We start from the raw sequence: 21,502 nt of genomic DNA on the forward strand, positions 1-21,502 counted from the left end.
AGAGGGTCCTGTGTACTTTTTGCCTTTTCTTCTTTTGATTTAACTAATGGTTATTGCTGTTGCTGTTGTTAGTAAGTTGTCACTGAGTCAATTCTGACCCCATATGTGCAAATGCCTTTTCTCATTTATCTGCCTTTCTTACTCCTTCCACCCAGCAAATAGACAGATGATGGCTGGAGTAACAGGAGCCATAATGGACCAAGAAGTAACCTTCATGCTGATGGCCATGTACTAAGACTGTGAAGCAGAAAGAGGGAGTCTGTATCCCTGGTGACATCCTAGAGCTGCCACATGATCACTGACCCTGTGGCCACTCCCTAGAGACAGCCTTTCTGTGAGAGAGTAATGAACTGCCAACGTGCTCTGTTACATGCAGTTGACATGAATCTTAAGTGATACAAAGGAGACTTCTCTTTGTTGAACATGGATTGTCTGCAAAGATCTGGTCATGGTATTCTACATGCATTTTAATCCTAATCACCATCCTATTAAATTCTCGTTTTACAGAAAGGGAAAGGAAGACATTAAAATAACAATCTTGCTCAAAATCACACAATTAGTAAAAGGCAGAGCCAGGTCTAGATCCTAAATGTGTCCACCTGCAGAGCCAGTTCTTCCCTCTTCCCACGACTACCTTCTGAGAGAGGCCTAGAAACGGGAGAGGGGGCAGCAAAGACTGGAGATGACTAGCTCATTAATAGGCTTTGAGTGTGAGAGAGTAGTAAGTTGGGCCAAAAAAAGGCTAGAATCTGGGCCTCAGTGCTGATGGGCAGGCCAGGATCGTGTCATAAGACAATGCTGAGTGATAGGAAAAGCCTTGATGCCAGACATGCCTATGATAAGGTCCTTCAGGTACAGGGAGAGCAGGTAACAAGCCCAGAGGAGGCTTCATCCAAGGAAGAGGTAATGAACTGAGATCTGAGAAATGAGTGGGAATTACCTAAGCTGAGCAGATAGATTCTGGAGTGTTCAAGGTAGAGAAATCAGCATGGTAGATGGCCCTGAATTCACCAGGTATGTGGTATGTTTAAGAAACTGAAAAAAAGTCAAGGTGGATTCAAACCGCCAAACTTTCAGTTAGTAGCCAAATGTGTTAACCACTTGCACCACCCAGGGACTCCATGACTGAAAAGATGGAGTCAGGCAAAGTGCTCTGACAAGAGATCTGATTTGATGTGAAGCTAAACTGTTGAAAGGCTTCAAGCTGGAAATTACAGTCATCATACCTGTAGGGTGAGGAAAGGGTGGGCAGAGACAAGAAGAAGAGTATGGGCAGCATGGCCTGTGGGGCAGCAACAGCTGCAGTTGAGGTGGGAGATGATCAAGCTTCAGGTTGGGGAGGGGTGCCTATGAGATATGTGGACAGACATGAGAGCAGTTTAGGCAGTAAAATCAACGGGATTCTGAAACAGATTATATATGTGGTTGACATGGGGAGAATGAAGGCTGAACATCTGGTATTTGGCCCTGGAACATATGACATTCAACAAGGAAAGAAGGGAGGGTGGTGGAGGAGGACCTTGGGATCAATTTTGAATATACTCAATTTGAGGGGTCTAGGAATCAATCAATTATGTATTTATATTGTGCAGGTATTTGGAGCTAGCCAAGAGAAGACTGATGAAAGATATTCATCTGCTATAATTTGGGGTTTGAATTGTCTTGGAATGGACATCACTCCCATCCAGAGCTGCCTTTGGGTTGCACGGGGGTCAGGAACTTTGAGGAAATGACTCACCCTTTTGTGCTTGGGTTGCTGATCCCAGATAGAATGCTGGAAGAGAAGCCCCAGTGAGAAAAATGCCCATCACTTGATTTTCTTATAGTAGAGGTATCAGGATTAGTTTGATGAGGGGAAAGATGTAGCCACACAATTCCTAAGTCATCCTCAATCAACATTAATGCCCAGTAAAAAAATTTCCTTCCAATACAACAGGTTCCAGACAAGTTCCCAAGGTGCCCCTTCCCAACCAGGGGGCCCCTCTCTATCCTTTCTTCTATTTAACTCATCCTGGTACCCAGGTACCCATTTCTAACGCATATCAAAGGTCTATATCTGTGGTCAGGTATAAGCTCAAGTTGACATTCAGTGAGCAGGTGAGAGGGGGTGATTTCCTCCCCAGGGGATCAGCACAGCCTGAACTGGATTCAGGAGTAAGCAAAGGCCTGGACCCCACCCTATAGTACTCCCGCCCTCTTTTCCTATAATCCTCTCCCTTCATTTTCAGACTCACCAAGGCCGAGGAGAGTGGAGTGGTTGGGGTACATGGCACTGCCTGTGGGCCGTCTCCTCTGTCCTTGTCCTATGGATGGAAGGACAGAGCCCTGCAGATCAGCAAGTGTGCAGGAGGTGTTTGCAAGAGCCACGTCATGGAGTTTTAATGTCAACAGGCTCAGAAGAAGGGGAAGATCTGTCTCAGCTTCCTCCAACTGGGGGGAGGGCCTTGGTTTTGGGAAGGTATTTCTACAAAAGATATTTCATAATCAGGCTGATCTCGTCTCTAGATCAAACCCCCATATCGTTAGCTCAGCACAGGTAGATAGATAGAAAAAGAAATGATAGATAATAGATATATAAAGATTAGATAGATAGATAGATAGATAGATAGATAGATAGATAGATAGATAGATAGATAGATAGATAGATAGATAGATAGATAGATAGATAGATAGATAGATAGATAGATAGATAGATAGATAGATAGATAGATAGATAGATAGATAGTGTCTTAGTTATCTAGTGCTGCTACAACAGAAATACCACAAGTGGATGGCTTTAACAAAGAGAAATTTATTCTCTCACAGTTTAGGAGGCTAGAAATCCAAATTCAGGGTGCCAACTCCAAGGGAAGGCTTTCTGTCTATATCGGCTCTGGAGGAAGGTGCTTGTCATCAATCTTCCCCAGTCAAGGAACTTCTCAGCACAGGGACCCCAGGTCCAAAGGACACACTATTCTCCTGGGTCTTGTTTCTTGATGGTATGAGGTCCCCCTGTCTCTCTGCTCGCTTCTCTCTTTTAAAGAGATTGGCTTAAGACACAACCTAATCTTGTAGATTGAGTCCTGCCTCATTAACATAACTGCCTCTAATCCTGCCTCATTAGCGTCTTAGAGGTAGGATTTACAACATATAGAATACTCATATCAGATGACAAAATGGTGGACAAGCACACAACACTGGGAATCATGGAGTAGTCAATCGACAGATATTTGGGGGGAGCACAATTCAATCTATAATAGATAGATAGGTAGATAGATGATAGATTAGATAGACAGAGATGATAATAGATGATGATCATGGTGATAAAGATAAATGGATAGCCAGACAAGGACAGACAGGCAGGCAGGCAGATAGGCAAATAGGTAGATAGATTAAAAAAAAAAAAAGAAAAGAAATACAAGATGAGAAATGATAGATAGATAGGAGGATAGACGGGTACATGGATACAAAGACAGATGGACAAGTGGATAGAGGGATAGTGTCATGGATTGAACTGTGTCCCCCAAAGTATGTGTCAACTTGTTTAGGCCATGATTCCCAGTATTGTGTGGTTGTCTTCCATTTTGTGATTGATATAATTTTCCTATGTGTTGTAAATCATATCTGCCTGTGGTTAAAGAGGATTAGGGTGGGATGTAACACCCTTGCTCAGGTCACAGCCCTGATCCAATGTAAAGGGAGTTTCCCTGGGGTGTGGCCTGCACCATCTTTATCTTACAAGAGATAAAACAAATGGGAAGCAAGCAAAGAGTAGGAGACCTCAAACCACCACGAAAGGAGTACCAGGAGCAGAGTGCTTCCTTTGGACCCAAGGTTCCTGCAAGGAGAAGCTCCTAGTCTGGGGGAACGCTGATGACAAAGACCTTTCTCCAGAGTTGACAGAGAAAGCCTTCCCCTGGAGCTGACACCCTCAATTTGGACTTGTAGCCTGCTAAACTGTGAAAGAATAAATTTCTCTTTGTTAAAGCCATCTGCTTGTAGTATTTCTGTTATAGCAGCACTAGATAACCAAGATGGATGGATAGATGGATGAAAAATAGATAGATGATAGATACAAAATGAGAGAGAAATGATAGACAGAGAGTTGGATAGGTGGGTGGATGGATGGATGGATGGACGGACGGACGGACGGACAGATGGATGGATGGATGCATGGATGGATGATAAGTAGATAGGTAGGTAGGTAGATAAGAACATAGGCTGGGAGAAAACTTAACATCTTGATTCTGGTCCTAATAGGCTAACTGTCCTCAAGAAAATCTGACATGGAAGAAAGGATCTGAGACTTTTTAGGGTGATAGCCTGAGGGAATGGCTAGCTGAGGCCACAGACATCTTGCCTGGCTCAAACACAGGAGTTAGACTCCTGCATTAGGAGTTCCCCATGTATTCTTGGGGTCAGCCAGGTCTGATCTAATAGAGACAGAAGAAGGGTCGGCAGTGTCTGCTGTTTGTCCTTTTGGGTCATGCTGGGGTTTAGTCTCTTTAAGGGCACAGACCTTGGCTTTCCCCAGACCTTGGCTTTCCCCAGACCTCACTCTCAAGCCTGGGGGAGACCTAGTCCAGTGGTCACTTATTCTTCAAAAAGAAAAGAATCAAGGTCTTGGGATCTGCGAGCCCTCCATGACTCAAGGCTCATGTACTCCAGGATTCTTGGCCTCAATTCCCACATCTTCTCAGATCTCCATGCTCGCCCTGCCCAGCTTACCCAGGACCTCGAAGAAATGGAAGGTTCCGACCCATGACCTCTGCCCTGAGACAGAACAGGAGATAGCCCTGCTGATTCGAAGGGTGCTACGGCTGCAGCTGAGGGATCTCTCGCATGCTGCAAAGTATCTTTTATCTGTGGTCAAAATGTCTTTCCCCTCACCAAAAGCACTTCTCTTTTTGTTTGAGAACAACCGCCCTCAATTCCCAAAGAAAGAGGAAGAAAAGGCCAGTGGTAGAATATTTGTCGAAACTCACCCATATGCAAAGAAAATCAAACACAGCAAATAAAATACTATTTATTAACTGCCTATCAAGTAGTCAAACATATTTCAATGATGTTAGTCCATGTAGGAAATGATGGTGGAGAGAGCGACTAGGGGCTGTGCTAAGTAGAATATGCTAAAAGAAAAAAAAACATTGTTGTCATCAAGCCAGTTCTGGCTCGTGGCAACTCCATGTGTGTCAGAGCACAGAAACGTGCTCCATAGAGTTTTCAATGGCTATGCTCTTTTGGAAGCAGATCACCAGGCCTTTCTTCCGAGGCACCTCTGGGTGAACTCAAGCTGCTAATTTTTTGATTAGTAGTCAAGTGCTTAACCATTTGTGCCAAACGGGAAGGGCAGAGCCAAGATAGACAGACTAGCCAAGACAGTTGGGGCACTAAACCATCCTGTCACAACAAAGACCCAAAAAACCAAGTAAAACAGATACCGACATCAATCCTGGAACCCCAAACCTTAAATGAAGGAATAAAGTATTAGATCGGAAGCCACTGAGAAGAATAAACTGATAGAAATTGAGGAAGGAATAGAGATATGGAGTGGAGGTTCCAGGCCAAACAACATGACTCAGTGTGGCCACCTTGGAATAAAACCAACAACCCTGCATGCAGAAAGGCACCTCCATGGAATTCCCAATAGGAGATAGAGGTATGGCATGAACACACAGAACTATATAAGACCACATTTCCCAGATGCATCTCAAAGAGGAGCCCAGACTCTCTTACCCAGTACCCACTGGAGCACACTCCTATAACCCCCTCCCTTATGGTGATCAGTGGCTATAACCTCCCCATTCCAGCAGTCCTGACTGCCGGGAACCACAATACCAACACATTCTATTGCCCTTCTCCATCTGGCCCCTTCTGCCCCTGCCTTCGTCCCTGCCCCCAGCCTCTGTCCTCCACCCTGCTGGCCAAGGCCCCAAAGGGGGCCAGTTCAGACCCCAAGCTCTACCTACCAGCTCTGGGCCCCTCCTGCTGCTGGCCACAGCCCCAGGGAGATCCAGCCTCGACCTCAGGTCCCTCCCTGCCAGCTCTGGATCCCCCACTGCCTTCCACGGCCTTGGGGGGACCTGGACCAAACCCAACTCCCCTCCCCACAGGCTGCAGACCTCTCTGCCACTTGACATGGACCCAGGGGACCCAGCCTGGCTCACAGTCCCCTCCCTGCTAGCTCAAGAACACCCCCCTACCAACCACCAGAGCCCCACTCCAGCCCCTGACCCAGTTCACACTGCAGACAAATGACCCATCTCTGACCCTTCCCCCACGCTGGACCTAACCTCCTGCACTGTAGCTGAGCAACTGACCCTGCATACCCAGACAAGGTGGTGAGAACTATCGTGCCCAGAGATAAGTAAGCAACAAAGCACAACTCGCCCACCCAGCCAGATGTAACCAAACCAAACAAAAAAGCAGGACAAAAGAAACAAACTTACAATCAATAAAGAAAATAATACGTGAGTGTCTCAGAGACAACAGACAATATCAAAACGTATTAAAAAAAAAAAAAAAGGACAAGAAGGCTCCAGTAAACAACCAGAATAAAGCACCAGTTGATCTTCCAGCAGAAGAAAAGTCACTGGAACTACCTGGTAGAGAATTCAAAAGTCTAATATTCAGTGCTCTCCAAGAGATTAGGAAAGAGATCAAGGAAAATGCAGACAAAATTATGGAAAACACAGATAAAACCAACTAAAGCACACCAGACTGAGTCCAGCACAACTAGATGGTGCCTGGCTACCATCACCAACTGATTGACAGGTATCACAATAGAGGGTCCCCAACAGAGCTGGAGAAAAATGTAGAACAAAATTCTACCTCACAGAAAGAGACCAAACTTACTGGTCTGACACAGACTGGAGAAATCCCAAGAATGTGGCTCCCGGGCACCCTTTTAACCCAGAACTGATGTCACTCCTGAGCTTCACCCTTCAGCCAAAGATCAGACAGGCCCATAAAACAAAAGGGGACTAAATGAGCACACCAGCCCAGGGGCAAGAGCTAGAAGGTAGGAGGGGACAGGAAAGCTGGTAATGGGGAATCTAAGGTTGAGAGGGGGAGCGTTGACTTGTCTTGGGTTTGGCAACCAATGTCACAAAATAATACGCATATTAATTATTTAATGAGAAATTAATTTGCTCTGTAAACCTTCATCTAAAGCACAATTAAAAAAAAAAAAAAAAAGCCAAAACCAAAGAAATCCCAGACAAAGCAACAGAAGGATTCAGAAAAATACGAGGACAAAATGTAAAAACAAATAAACAATTAGAAGTCATACAAAAACAACAATTAGAAATCCAAAAGGTCCACAAAAAAGTTTCAGAAATGGACAAAGCTATAGAAGGTTTTAGCAGCAAATTTGAAACAATAGAAGACAGAATCAGTGAATTGAATACAAACCCATGGATGCCACTTTGAGGAAAAAATCAGAGAAAAGAGTGAAGAAAACCTAAGAACTATGTGAGATGCAATCAAGAGAAAAAATCTGCACATGATCTGAGTTCCAGAACAGGGGGAGAAAACGGAAAACACAGAGATGAACATTGAAGGTTTGCTGACAGAAATCTTCCCTAATATCATGAAAGATGAAAAGCTGGCCATCCAAGAAGCTCAATGAACCCCATATAGGCTAGACCCCCCCCAAAAGTCACCAAAGAATATCATAATCACGCTCACCGAAACGAAAGACAAAGAAAGAATCCTGAGAGCAGCTCAAGAAAATCGGAAAGTCACATACAAACGGGAAACAATAAGACTAAGCTCTGATTAAAAAAAATTTTTTTTTACTCGGCAGAAACCATGCAGGCAAGAAGGAATTGGGATGATATATATAAAACCTTGAAAGAAAAAAATTGCCAACCAAGAATAATATATCCTGCAAAACACTTTCAAATATGATGGCAAAATTAGGACATTTCCAGATAAACAGAAATTAAGGGAATTTATAAAAACCAAACAAAACTTACAAGAATTATTAAAGGAAGTCCTTCAGTTAGAGAACTAATAACATCAGACAATAACCTGAATCTAGGACACAAATCAGTATCAGCCAAATACTGACCTAGATAATGAATTCTCAAGTCTTTGCCCCTCAACTGGTGTGCCCCTTTAGTCGGGGATAAAACAAAACTAAAAGATTCAAAACAGGGAACTAGAGATGTCAATCTATAAATGACAACCATGTCAGAACAATAAGAAGGGGAATATACGATGTAGACATAAAACTAAAAAAAATGGAGAGGAAGTCAAGGTGATATCAAATTATAAAAGACTGGTTCAAACTTAGGAAGACAAGGGTAAATTTCAAGGTACTACAAACAAAGTTAACAAACCTACTCCTCAAAATAAAGAAGAGAAACAAAGTCCCAGTAAACACAAAATCTAGAATAACAAAAGAAACTAAGAAATTTCACAAACAAAAAGAACTCAGCACAGGAAAGTAAGAGGGGAAAAAAAAGTCAGCTCCACAAAAAAAAAAAAAAAAAAAGCACTACAAAATGACAAACTTACACCTATTGATAATCACACTGAATATAAATGGCTTAAATGCACCTGTAAAGAGACAGAGAGTGACAAAATGGATAACAAAAAACATGACCCACCAATATACTGTCTACAAGAGACACACCTTAGACACAAAGACATAAATATATTAAAAATCAAACGATGGAAAAAAATATATCAAGCAAACAGCAACCAAAAAAGAGTATTTATGTCAACAGTGACTCTAGGACATGCCAAAAACCTACAAATTCATGTTGCAGAAAGTATAGCTTGTCAAAAGGTGGAAACAAACCCAAAGAGGAATTGGTGGAGAGAAAACCAAAAACCAAACTCATTGCTGTTGAGTAATTCTGACTCATAGTGATCTTATACGGTTTCCAAGGCTGTAATTTTTTTTTTTTTTACAAATTTGCCTTAGTTTACCTTATTCTTTTTTTTTTTTTGTATTGAACTTTAGATGAAGGTTTACAGAACAAAATTGTTGTTGTTAGGTGCCGTCGAGTCGGTTCCGACTCATAGCGACCCTATGCACAACAGAACGAAACACTGCCCGGTCCTGAGCCATCCTTACAATCATTGTTATGCTTGAGGTCATTGTTGCAGCCACTGTGTCAATCCACCTCGTTGAGGGTCTTCTTCTTTTCCACTGACCCTGTACTCTGCCAAGCATGATGTCCTTCTCCAGGGACTGATCCCTCCTGATAACATGTCCAAAGTATGTAAGACGTGGTCTTGCCATCCTTGCTTCTAAGGAGCATTCTGGTTGTACTTCTTCTAAGACAGGTTTGTTCGTTTTTTTGGCAGTCCATGGTATATTCAATATTCTTCGCCAACACCACAATTCAAAGGCTTCAACTCTTCTTCGGTCTTCCTTATTCATCGTCCGGCTTTCACATGCAACAGAACAAACTAGTTTCTCATTAAACAGTACACGTATTGTTTTATGACATTGGTTAACAACCCCACAACATATCAACACTCTCCCTTCTTGACCTTGAGTCCCCTATTACCAGTTTTCCTGTCCCCTCTTGCCTTCTAGTCTTTGCCCCTCAGCTGGTGTGCCCCTTTAGTCTTGTTTTGCTTTATGGGCCTGTTTAATCTCTGGCTGAAGGGTGAACCTCAGGAGTGATGTCATTACTGAGATAAAAAGGTGTCTGGGGGCCATACTCTCGGTGTTTCTCCAGCCTCTGTCAGGTCAGTAAGTCTGGTCTTTTCTTGTGAGTTAGAATTTTCTTCTACATTTTTCTGCAGCTCTGTCTGGGACCTTCTATTGTGATTCTTGTCAGAGCAGTCAATGGTGGTAGCCGGGTACCATCTAGTTGTACTGGGCTCAGTCTGGTGGAGGCTGTGGTAGTTGTGGTCCATTAATCCTTCGGACTAATCTTTCCCTTGTGTCTTTATCTTTCTTCATTCTCCCTTGCTCCTGAAGGGGTGAGGCCAGTGGAGTATCCTCGATGGCCACTCACTGGTTTTAAGACCCCAGACACTACTCAACAAAGTAGAATGTAGAACATTTTCTTTATAAACTATGTTATGCCAATTGAGCTAGATGTTTCCCAAGACCATGGTCCCTACAGCCCTCCACCCAGTAACTTGGTCCCTCAGGGAATTTGGATGTGTCCGTGGAGTTTCCATGACCTTGTCCAAGGCTGTAAATCTTTAAGGAAGCAGACTGCCACATCTTTCTCTCATGGAGTGCCTGGTGGGTTTGAACTGACAACACTTTGATTAGCAGCCGAGCATTTAACCGCTACACATACAAGGAGCATTTAAGGCTCCTTGGTGGGGAGACAGAGCCAGAATTTCAAGGTAGACTCTGCCTCTGCCTGGCCACCACACCACCATGTGTAATTAAGTTTGGTTGGCCCTCTAGGTGATGCTTGGCAGTCAAGGGGCACAAGAGGACATAATCTCCAGAGGCGAATGTTTCTAGACCCCATTCCCCTAGAATCTTGGCCCCTATTTTGGGCAAGTTGGAGCGTCAAAAAGAACTAGTTCATAGTGTCTGTTTTCCAGTCCTTTTCTCTGTTTTCCTTTTTATTTCCATCAATCTCCCAAGACAGGGACAATTTTTTGTTAATGTTGTTACTATTTTTCATTTCCCCTAGTCCATGCCTGTCTTGTCTCCCTACTCCAACCTCGCTGCCTGGACTTTATTGGCAGAAGTAGAGTGTTCTCCAGGTTTACTGGCCTGAGAGAGACTGGAGAAACTCTGAGAGTATGGCCCCCGGGCACCCTTTTAGGTGCCCTCACTCAGCCAAAGATCAGACAGGCCCATAAAACAAAATGAGACTAAAGGGGCACACCAGCCCAGGAGCAAGGGCTAGAAGGCAGGAGCGGACAGGAAAACTGGTAATAGGGAACCCAAGGTTGAGAAGGGAAAGTGTTGACATGTCATGGAGTTGTTAACCAATGTCATAAAACAATTAGTGTACCAACTGTTTAATGAGAAACTAGTTTGTTCTGTAAATCTGCATCTAAAGAACAATAAAAAATAAAAAGAAGTAGAGACTTTTTTTCACTGGGGCAGACACTATGACCTGGCCAGCCAATGCTCTTGAGGATGGCAAAATAATTTACAAAAACTTCTCTACAAATGCTGGGCTTTCAACTCTAGTGTTTTGATAAAGAGTCCATGTACTCACTCCCTTCTTCTCTGGGTCAAACTCAAATCAGCAAGATTTAAGGGAAAACGCACACATCTAGTAGTTGAAAAACAATATTGTGTATGTGCCCAACACAGAGAGAGAGAGTATGTCCCACTTGAAACACAAAGGAATTGAGTGCAGGATGTAACAGAGGAAACAAAACTATGGGGTTGTGAAGCAGGTCTCTGGAGGAAATTAAACCTGAGTACAAATTAAAACGGTGGAGAGAGGCCCAGGCCTCACCCTCTTTACATCAGGACAGAAACGCCCCAGCCAAGTGGAAGGCAGCCTTTCTTGGGTTGAGATGGAAGTCTGGTGCCCCACAGCTCTATACAGTACTTACTGTTTCAGTCCCAGTTTCTCAAAGTACAAATGGGGGTAAGAATAAAACATACTGTGGGGGGTTTTTATGGGGATTGAATGTGTTAATATTTGCATAGAACCAAAATGGTAATTTTTTTTTTTTTTAACAGCTATCTGAGTTTTTGTTTAATTGTTTTGATTTGCTTGTTATGTAAAACAACAGTTTAATACTGGACCTAGGACAGGCATGCAGGTTTCTTTTCAGTTTCGTTTGTTCATTCATTTATTTTTGTTGTCAGGTTGTGTTGTTGCTAGGTACTGTCGAGTCAGTTCTGACTCATAGTGACCCGATGTACACAGAATAAAACAGCCCGGTCCTGTGCCATCCTCACAATATGTTGCTATGTTTGAGCCCATTCTTGCAGCCATGGTGTCAATCCATTTCGTTGAGGGTCTTCCTCTTTTTCGCTGGTCCTCTACATTACCGAACATGATGTCCTTCTCCAAGGACTGGTCCCTCCTGATAACATGTCCAAAGTATGTGAGACGAAGTCTCACCATCCTCGCTTCTAAGGAGCACTCTGGCAGTACTTCTTCCAAGACAGATTCGTTTGTTCTTCTGGCAGTCCGTGGTATATTCAATATTCTTTGGCAACACCCTAATTCACAGGCATTGATTCTTCTTCGGTCTTGCTTATTCATTGTCCAGCTTTCACATGTGTATGAGGTGATTGAAAATACCATGGCTTGGGTCAGACACACCTTAGTCCTCAAAGTGCCATCTTTGATTTTTAACACTCTAAAGACGTCTTTTGCAGCAGACTTGCCCAATTTTTAGACAGGAAAAAATAATAATAATCAATAGAGATGATCTTGCCCCCTACTGGTTGGCCAAGTAATTTTCTGTTTTAATCTGAGTGAGGAGTTCTTGGTGGCACAATCCATTAAGCACTCAACTACTACCTGAAAGGCTGACCCTTTGAACCCACTCAGAGGCAGGTCGGAAGATAGGCCTGGTGATCTGCTTCCAAAAAGTCACAGTCTTGAAAATCCTGTGGAGCTCAGTTCTGTTCTGTAACACATGGGTTCACCATGAGTAGGAATTGACTCTATAGGCAACTGTTTTTTTGTGTTTTGTTTTACTCTGAGTGAGGAATGCAGTCCTGACCCTATAAACAGAGCAGAGACAACTGACACACCCCATGCCAACGGCGCACTTGGGCACTCCTAGCATGAGTTTCCTATCACTCCCACATTCTCTGGTTCCATTCCTGGTAAGTGGTTGTTCAGAATCCCAATTGTTGTTGTGAAGACAACTTGTGCTGTAGTATTGTTTTCAAATGCTATTAGCAATCACAATCAATGTTAAGTAACTAAGTGGGAAATTATGGAAGGTTTTAAATCTGCTGTTAGCATACGTTAAGAAAGTAGGATTGAAGATGGGAAGAGGAAGAAGAGACTCATTCAAGAAACAGGTTTATGAAAGAGCTGTGGGGACCATACTTAACTGGGATAACACAGTTTATAAAGAAAATGTTCTACTTTCTACTTTGGTGAGTGGAGCCTGGGGTCTTAAAATCTGTGAGTGGCCATCTAAGATACTCCGTTGTTCTCACCCCTTTGGGAGCAAGGGAGAATGAAGAAAACTAAAGACACAAGGGAATGATTAGTCCAAAGGACTAATGGACCACAACTACCACAGCCTTCACCTGGCTACTACCAATGACTGCTCTGACAGGGTCCCGGACAGAGCTGCAGAAAAATGTAGAACAAAATTCTAGCTCACAAAAAAAGACCAGGCTTACTGGCCTGACAAAGACTGGAAAAACCCCAAGAGTGTGGCCCCCAGACACCCTTTTAGCTCAGTAATTGAGTCACTCCTGAGGTTCACCCTTCAGCCGAAGATTAGACAGGCCCATAAAACAAAACAAGACTAAAGGGGCATGCCAATCTAGGGGCAAGGACTAGAAGGCAGGAGAGGACAGGAAAGCTGGTAATAGGGAACCTGATGTTGCCATCAGCAAGTAATGTGCAAACAAGAGGCAGAGCAAGTTTAAAAGAATTTGGACACTAGGAGATAAGGAACTCTGGGGCAAGAGTCACCAAATCAGCCACACCCTTACCTGGCCAAGGTCCACCTCCATCTTGCTGTCAGAATGTGTATTGGTTAACTAGGCCACCAGTTGAGGTTGAGGTGATTTCGACTCCTGGCGACCCTATGTGTTTCAGAGTAGAACTGTACTCCATAGGGTTTTCAATGGGTGTGATCTTTCAGAGGTAGACTGCCAGCTCTTTCTCCCAAGGTGCCTCTGTGTGGGTTTGAACAGCCAACCTTTTGGCTAGTAGTTGAGAGCTTAACCGTTTGCACCACCCAGGGACTCCGTTTGTTAGTTACGGGACTCTGACTATTACGGCCAATAGACTCCAAAGTGTGTAATTACTCACATGGATTAGAAGCTAATTTCTCATCCATGTAAACAGGTCAAGGTGATTCCAAGTAAGTAGGAGGAAGATGATCAAGTAGGAAGATGAACAGAGGACATGAGGTGTCCAGAATGCAAATACCCAAATCCTCTTGAATCTGCTGTTCAGCTTGTGTTACGTGCTACAAGTAACCTGGGGGCCACCTACCACTTTGGGCACCCAGAGTTCATCAGGAGGGCAGTTTCCAACCTCTCCATTTCCTGCTTGATCTCCTCTTATGAGGTTGTAGGGATGCAAAAATTAGACTTTCTTTCAAATATCAAGGATTTCACAGACTAGTGAGAGAAGAAAACATTCATGGAGCAAGATAGTAAGAATTCAGAATGAAGCGTTCAGTCTCTGAGGAAGCCCAGGAATGAAGGTGGCACTGAGAAGGCACACCCACTCTGGTAGACAGAACAATGGCCTCCCGAAGTTGACTACTTCCTACTCCTCAGAACCTGTGAATATGTTAGTTACAAAGCAAAAGGTGCTTTGCAGTGTGATTAAATTAGGAATCTTGAGATGGGGAGATTATCCTGGATTATCTGCGTAGACTCAAGGTCATTACAAGGGGCCTTATAAGAGAGAAGCAGGAGACTCAAAGGCAGAGGGCAAGAAATGTGATGACAGAAACAGAGTTCAGAGAGTCAGAGAGGGATTCGAAGATGATATACTGCTGCTTGAAGATGGAGGAAGGGGCCATGAGTCGAGGAATGTAGATGGCCTCTAGAAATTGGCAAGGCAAGAAGAGAACAGGCAAGAAACAGATAAAAAGGCAAAAAATTAAAAAAAAAAAAAGATTCTCCCCTAGAACCTCTGGAAGGAACCAGTCTGCTGACAGCTTGACTTTAACCTAGTGAAACTGTCCTCCAGAACTGTAAGATAATAAATGTGTGTGGTTTTAAGCCACTAAATTTGTGGTAATTTGTTATAGTGGCAATAGCAAACTAATATCCCACTTTCCACACCCATCTGTCAGTTTGTTGTACTGGGGTGGCTTTCATGTTGCTATGATGCTGAAAGCCATGCCATTGGTATTTGAAATACCAGTAAGGTTACTCATGGTGGACAGGTTCCAGCAGAGCTTCCAACCAAAGATGGACTAGGAAGAAAGGACTGCCAATCTACTTCTGAAAATTAGCCAACGAAAGCCTTATGGACAGCAACAGAACACTGTTTGGCTCTCTTGCTTTGGATACATCAGCAGAAGGGATCAATTACTAGAGGAGGGGGATGAGGAATAGAACTTCATTATGTTTGATGAAGTTAAGGGCTAGCAACGGTGAGGGAGACCGTTGGTGAGATGGATTGGCATAGTAGCCACAAAGATGGACTCAAACATGCTGGTGATTATGAGGATGACACAGGACCAAGCAACATTTTGTTCTGTTGTAATTAGGGTTACCATGAGTTGGAGTCAATTCAATGGCAGCGATCTATCTATCTGTCTTTAAAAAGAGACTTTAATAATACATTAAAACATAGAAAAGGAAGAAAAGATAAAAATGGATGTCAGAAGAGATTCTGAAACTTGCTCTTGAACATCGAGTAGCTAAAGTGAATTGAAGAAATGATGAAGTAAAACAGCTTAACAGAAGATTTCAAAGGGCAGCTTGAGAAGACAAAGTGAAGTATTAAAATGACATGTGCAAAGACCTGGAGTTTGAAAAACAAAAGGGTAGAACATTCTCAGCATTTCTCTAGCTGAAAGAACTGAAGAAAAAATTCAAGCCTTGAGTTGCAATAGTGAAGGATTCTATGGACAAAATACTGAGTTTCACAGGAAGCGTCAAAAGAAGATGGAAGGAATACACTGTACCAAAAAGAATTGGTCAAAGTTCAACGATTTCATGAAGTAGCATATGATCAAGAACCGATGGTACTGAAGGAAGAAGTTCAAGCTGCACTGAAGGCACTGGCAAAGAACAAGGCTCCAGGAATTGATGGAATACCATCTGAGATGTTTCAACAAATAGATACAGCTCTCACTTGCCTATGCCAAGAAATTTGGAAGAGAGCTGCCCTGCCAACCAGCTGGAAGAGATCCATATTTATGCCTGTTCCAAAGAAAGGTAATCCAACCGAATGTGGAAATTATCAAACAATATCATTAATATCACAGACAAGTAAAATTTTGCTGAAGATCATTCAAAAGCTGTTGCAGCTGTACATTGGCAGGAAGCTACCAGAAATTCAAGCCCGGTTCAGAAGAAGACATGGAACCAGGGATATCATTGCTAATATCAGATGGATACTGGCTGAAAGCAGAGAATACCAGAAAGATGCTTACCTGTGCTTTATTGACTATGCAAAGGCATCTGACTGCATGGATCATAACAAATTATGGATAACATTGCAAAGAATGGGAATTCCAGGACACTTAATTGTGCTCATGAGGAGCATGTACATAGATCAAGAGGCAGTCATTCGAACAGAGCAAGGGGATACTACATGGTTTAATGTCGGGAAAGGTGTGCATCAGGGTTGTATTCTTTCACCATATTTATTCAATCTGTATCCTGAGCAAATAATCCAAGAAGCTGGACTATATGAAGAAGAACGGGGCATTAGGATTGGAGGAAGACTCATTAACAACCCGCGATATGCAGATGACACAATTTTGCTCGAGAGTGCAAAGGACTTGAAGCACTTACAGATGGAAATCAAAGACCACAGCCTTTGGTATGGATTACACCGTAACATAAAGAAAACAAAAATCATCACAACTGGACCAACAAGTAACATCATGATAAATGGAGAAAATATTGAAGGACTTCATTTTACTAGAATCCACAAGCAACACCTGTGGAAGCAGCAGTCGAGAAATCAAAGGATGAATTGCACTGGGCAAATCTGCTCCAAGAGACCTCTTTAAAGTGTTAAAAAGCAAAGATGTCACCTTGAAGACTAAGGTGGGCCTGATCCAAGCCATGGTGTTTTTAATCACCTCATATGGATACGAACTCTGGGTAATGAATAAGGAAGGCTGAAGAAGAATTGGTGCCTTTGAATTATGGTGTTGGCAAAGAATATTGAATATATCATGGACTGCCAAAAGAATGAACAAATCTGTCTTGGAAGAAGTACAGCCAGAATGCTCCTTAGAAGTGAGGATAGTTAGACGGTCTCACATACTTTGGACATGTTATTAGCAGGGATCAGCCCCTGGAGATGGACATCATGCTTGGTAAAGTAGAGGGTCAGCGAAAAAGAGGAAGACTCTTAATGAGATGGATTGACCTGGTGGCCGCAACAATGGACTCAAGCGTAACAATGATTGTGAGGATGGTACAGGACCAGGAAATGTTTCGTTCCGTTGTGCATAGGGTCACTATGAGTCAGAATGGACTGGCCAGCACCTAACAACAATTTATCTATCTACCTACCTACCTACCTACTTACTATGTATGTGTCTGCTGCATTAGTAGTGCTAGTTAAGTATCTTCAGTGGCTTATCTCACAAAGAATCCTAGGCATTTGGTATTATTATACCCTCCCCCTCCCCCCATTTTACAGATGAGCTAAGCGAAGGTAAGAGATGAAAAGCAACTGTCTGGGGTCACACAGCCAAGAATTGGTGGAGCTGGGACTCAAAGCCAAGTTTATTTGACAGCAAAGTATGGATTCTTGTCATGGTCCCACCCTGCCCACATTTAAAGTCAAAGTAGATGGAAAACGGAGGCTCAGAGGGAAGATAGTACCTTGGCCAGGTCTTTGCAGTGATTATTTCTTAATCTTTCCTTTCTTCTCAGCTTTTCCAATCACTCTCAAGATACCACTTTTCTTCACAGAACCTGTAAAGGACTCAAGGAATCTTTCCCAGTGGGATTGGAGGTGGGGGTGGAGGTTGCACACGGTCCAAGCTGCAGCCAGAGGAAGCACCAGGAAACATCTCAGCTGGCAGGAGGAAGCAGCCAAAACTCAGAACAGGGAGCCAGAGCCCCGCCTGGCAGCTCCCGAAACAGAGCCAGGCCTGTCCTCAGAGTGGCACAGGCTGCAGCCTACCCTTGGGGCATGACTGCTTCTCCTGTGACTTCCTCTGTCCAAACTGCCCTTTCTCCCGCTCTTCTGCCTCCCTCCACATCTCTGTCTCTATCTCTCTGTGTTTTGTTCTCTGTCTCTCTATGTTTCACTCTCTCTGTCTGTCTTTCTAGGTCTATCTTCTCTTTTCTCTGACTCCATCTCAGTCTCTTTCTCTCTCTCTTCCTCTCTCCCCTCTCTCTGACTCACTCTTTCTCTTCCTCCCTCTCTCCTTCCCTCCCGCTCTCTTTGACACATTCTCTCTCCCTCCTTCCCTCACTCATCTCCATGTTGCTGTGTCTCTGTCTTTTTCCCTGGGTCTCCCCTCCATGTTTCTCTTTCTTTGCATGTTTAGGGTTTCATCCCTCTGTCTGGCATTATGCTACTCTGTGTCTTTCCCTATCTCTGTCTCTGAGTTCTGTCCATCTCATCATTATGGGTCTGAGTCTCTCTCTATCTCTGTCCACCTCTGAGCCTCTTGTTCTCTCTCGGGTGTTATGTTTTGGGTACTGCGTGTGTGTTTCTGTGCCCCCACCCCAACCTCTATGTTGCTCTTTTTTTCATCTGTCTGGGTCTCTGTACCATGCGTATGTCTTTGTATGTCTTTCAGTGTCTCTTCCTCTTTCTCTCTGTCTGTTTTTGTCTGTATTAGTTTCCTACAGCTGCTGTGACAAAGTACCACAGCTGAGTAGCATAAAACAACAGAAATTTATTGTCTCACAGTTCTGGAGACTGGAAGTCTGAAATCAAGGTGTCGACCATGTTGATTCCTTCTGAGGGCTCTGAGGGAGAATCTGTTCCATGCCTGTCTCCTCACTTCTGGTGACAGCGGTGATCCTTAGTGTGCCTTGGCTTGCAGTTGCATCACTCCAATTTCTGCCCCCATCTTCACATGGCTGTGTTCCCTCTATGTGTCTCTGTGTCTATTTTCTTCTTATAAGGACATCAGTCATATAAGATATGACCTCGTGTTAACTGATAACATCTTCAAAGAGCCTAGTTCCAAACAAGGTCACACTCACAGGCACCAGGGGTCAGGACTTCAATATATCTTTTGGGGGGAATAATTCATAATACTTTCTGACTCAGTCTGCTCATCTGTTCAGTGGAAATAATGATAGTACCTCTCTCCTAGGTTGTTGTGAAGATTAAATGAGATAATATGTGAGAAGTGCTTAGAACAGGACCTAGCATACAGCAAGTGCTCAACACATATTGTCCTCCGGGGCTAGGTTCCTAGACAGCTTCCCCTTCCTTCCAGCTCCTGCTAATCTAACGTATCACCCTTTCCCCACCCCATGTCTCAGCAGGGACTCCAGCCTCCTACTCACTGAGAAATGCTAGGCCAGTGAGTAAGAGCCTCTGCAAGCTCCTACCTCACCTACAAACTGGCCCAGGCTACAGGTACCCCCTCCTCCTTTCCTGCTGCTCAATCCAAGAGGCAGCCTCCCCTTGCCCTGGGCTGAACCCTCCTCAAGTACCCTATATCTGTGCCATCCAATATGGTGGCCACTGGCCACATGCGACTATCTAAGCTTAAATCAATTAAAATTAAGTAAAATTGAAGCTTCAATTCCTCGGTTGCACTAGCCATATTTCAAGTGCTTAATAGCCACTTGTGGCCAGTGGCTAATGTATTGGACAACACAGATAACAGGACATTTAAATCATCTCAGGAAGTTATGGGAAAATCCCCTTCTTCCTTGCTCCTGGGAGGGACCTCTCCACATAGATCTCAGCCTCTCTTGTATCTTCCATCTCTCCTGCTCTGACTGAGTTCAAATACCATCTGCACAACTTACTAGCTACTTTAGCTAAATTGCCTAACCACTCTGTGCCTCAGTTTGCCCATCTGTAAAATGGAAATAATAATATCAGCCCTCACAGAATTGCTGCAAGGATTAAATGAGGTCACGTAAGGAAAATGTTTAGAGCAGCTCCTCACAGATTTTAAGCACTCAGTAAATGTTAACTGCTATTATTAGTAGTATTAGTACTTACCGTCTTCATAGCACTGACACAAGGCAGTGGTGGTTCAGCGTTAGAGTTCACCTCCCATGTGGGGAACTCAGGTTTGATTCCCAGACAATGAAACTGAAGTCCAGCCAGCATTCACCTGCCAGTGGAGGCTTGTGTGTTACTACGATGCTGAACAGGTTTCAGCAGAGCTTCCAGACTAAAATAGGCCAGGAAGAAAGGCCTGGTGATCTCCTTCCAAAAATCAGCCAGTGAAAGTCCAATGGATTACACCAGTCTAATAGTCTTGTGCATGAGGTAGCCATGAGTTGGGGGTTGGCCCAACGGCAGCTAACAACAACAGCAAGATTTTAACGCCTGTCTATGCCAACAACGAACAATTCCCAAAATACATTGTTAAGTAGAAAATAAAAGTGATAGCCCAAAAACCAACCAGTAGAATTCCATTTCTGTATTTAAATTGTGCTGTTTTCTTTGGGCACCATCTATATCAGTGGTTTTCAATCAGGGGTTACTCCTCCTCCTGCCCGGGGGGATACTTGGCAATGTCTGGAGAGATTGTTGGTTGTCAAAATGGGGCTGGGGGTTGCTACTGGCATCTAATGGGTAGAAGCCAGAGATGCTGCTCAATATCCTACAATGTACAGGATGGTCCCCCACAAGAATGATCCAGTCCCACATAATACAGTTCATAAAGTTACGTTCTATATCCTTGTTTGGTGAGTAGTGTCTGTGGTCTTAAAAGCTTGCGAGTGGCCATCTAAGATACAATTATTGGTCTCCACTCATCCAGAGCAAAAGAGGAAGAAGGACAGCAAAGACTCAAAGAAGAAACTAGTCTACAGGACTAATAGTCTTCATGAGCCACAGCCTCATCTACCTTGAGACCAGAAGAACTAGATGGTGACTATTCTGATCAAGGCCACAGTAGAAGGACCCTGATAGAATGGGAGAATAACGTGGAACAGAGCTTCAAATTCTTAAAAACAAAAAACAGACTTACTGGACCAATTGAGACTGGAGGAAGCTAATCCCTGATGTCACCTTTTAGATAAATGACAGATGGCTTACAAAATAAAGAATATCACCTGTGAGTACTGTGCCCCTTTAAAAAATCATCTATATGGTCAACAATTACTTTAAAACAAAGATGATAATATTAAGAGGCAGTGAAACTAGATTAATGGAAACAGAACAACCAGAATGAAAATAATGAGAATGTTCATGCATTGTGAAGAATGTAACCAATGTGACCAAACAATTTGTGTAGAAATTGTTGAATGGGAACCTAAACTGCTGTGTAAACCTTCACTGAAAACACAATACTATTAAAAAAAAAAAAGGAATGCTCAGCCCCAAATAGCAATTGTGTTGAGGCTGAGAAACTTAAATCAGTGTGTCTAAGCCCATACTGTCTAGCCCAGGTCAACAAGTATTCACCCCAAACTAATGACAGGGGTGAGCTGGAGATTGAATTGGTTGAGATCATCAGAACCTGATTAGTCATGTCTTAGTTTTCCCAGCAGAATGTGTTCATGTATCATTTGTATAATTACAAATTAGTTTGTAAAAAAGAAATAAAGTAGTAGCAA

General features: G+C 43.3%; 1 protein-coding gene across 1 annotated transcript in view; it reads right to left on the minus strand.

Moving 5' to 3' along the window:
* Window positions 1-21,502, minus strand: part of LOC126086194 (uncharacterized) — a 54,475-nt gene that overhangs the window by 27,614 nt on the left and 5,359 nt on the right. Inside the window, exons 5-7 of the mRNA XM_049902373.1 lie at window positions 2,235-2,303; window positions 1,739-1,774; window positions 1,227-1,347 (exon numbers count right to left, since the gene is read on the minus strand). Of these exons, the coding sequence (XP_049758330.1) occupies window positions 1,227-1,347; window positions 1,739-1,774; window positions 2,235-2,303 (226 nt within the window). The remainder of the gene's footprint in view (window positions 1-1,226; window positions 1,348-1,738; window positions 1,775-2,234; window positions 2,304-21,502) is intronic.

The sequence above is a fragment of the Elephas maximus genome, chromosome 11 (genome assembly GCF_024166365.1).
Source record: "Elephas maximus indicus isolate mEleMax1 chromosome 11, mEleMax1 primary haplotype, whole genome shotgun sequence".
In the NCBI taxonomy this organism is placed as follows: domain Eukaryota; kingdom Metazoa; phylum Chordata; class Mammalia; order Proboscidea; family Elephantidae; genus Elephas; species Elephas maximus.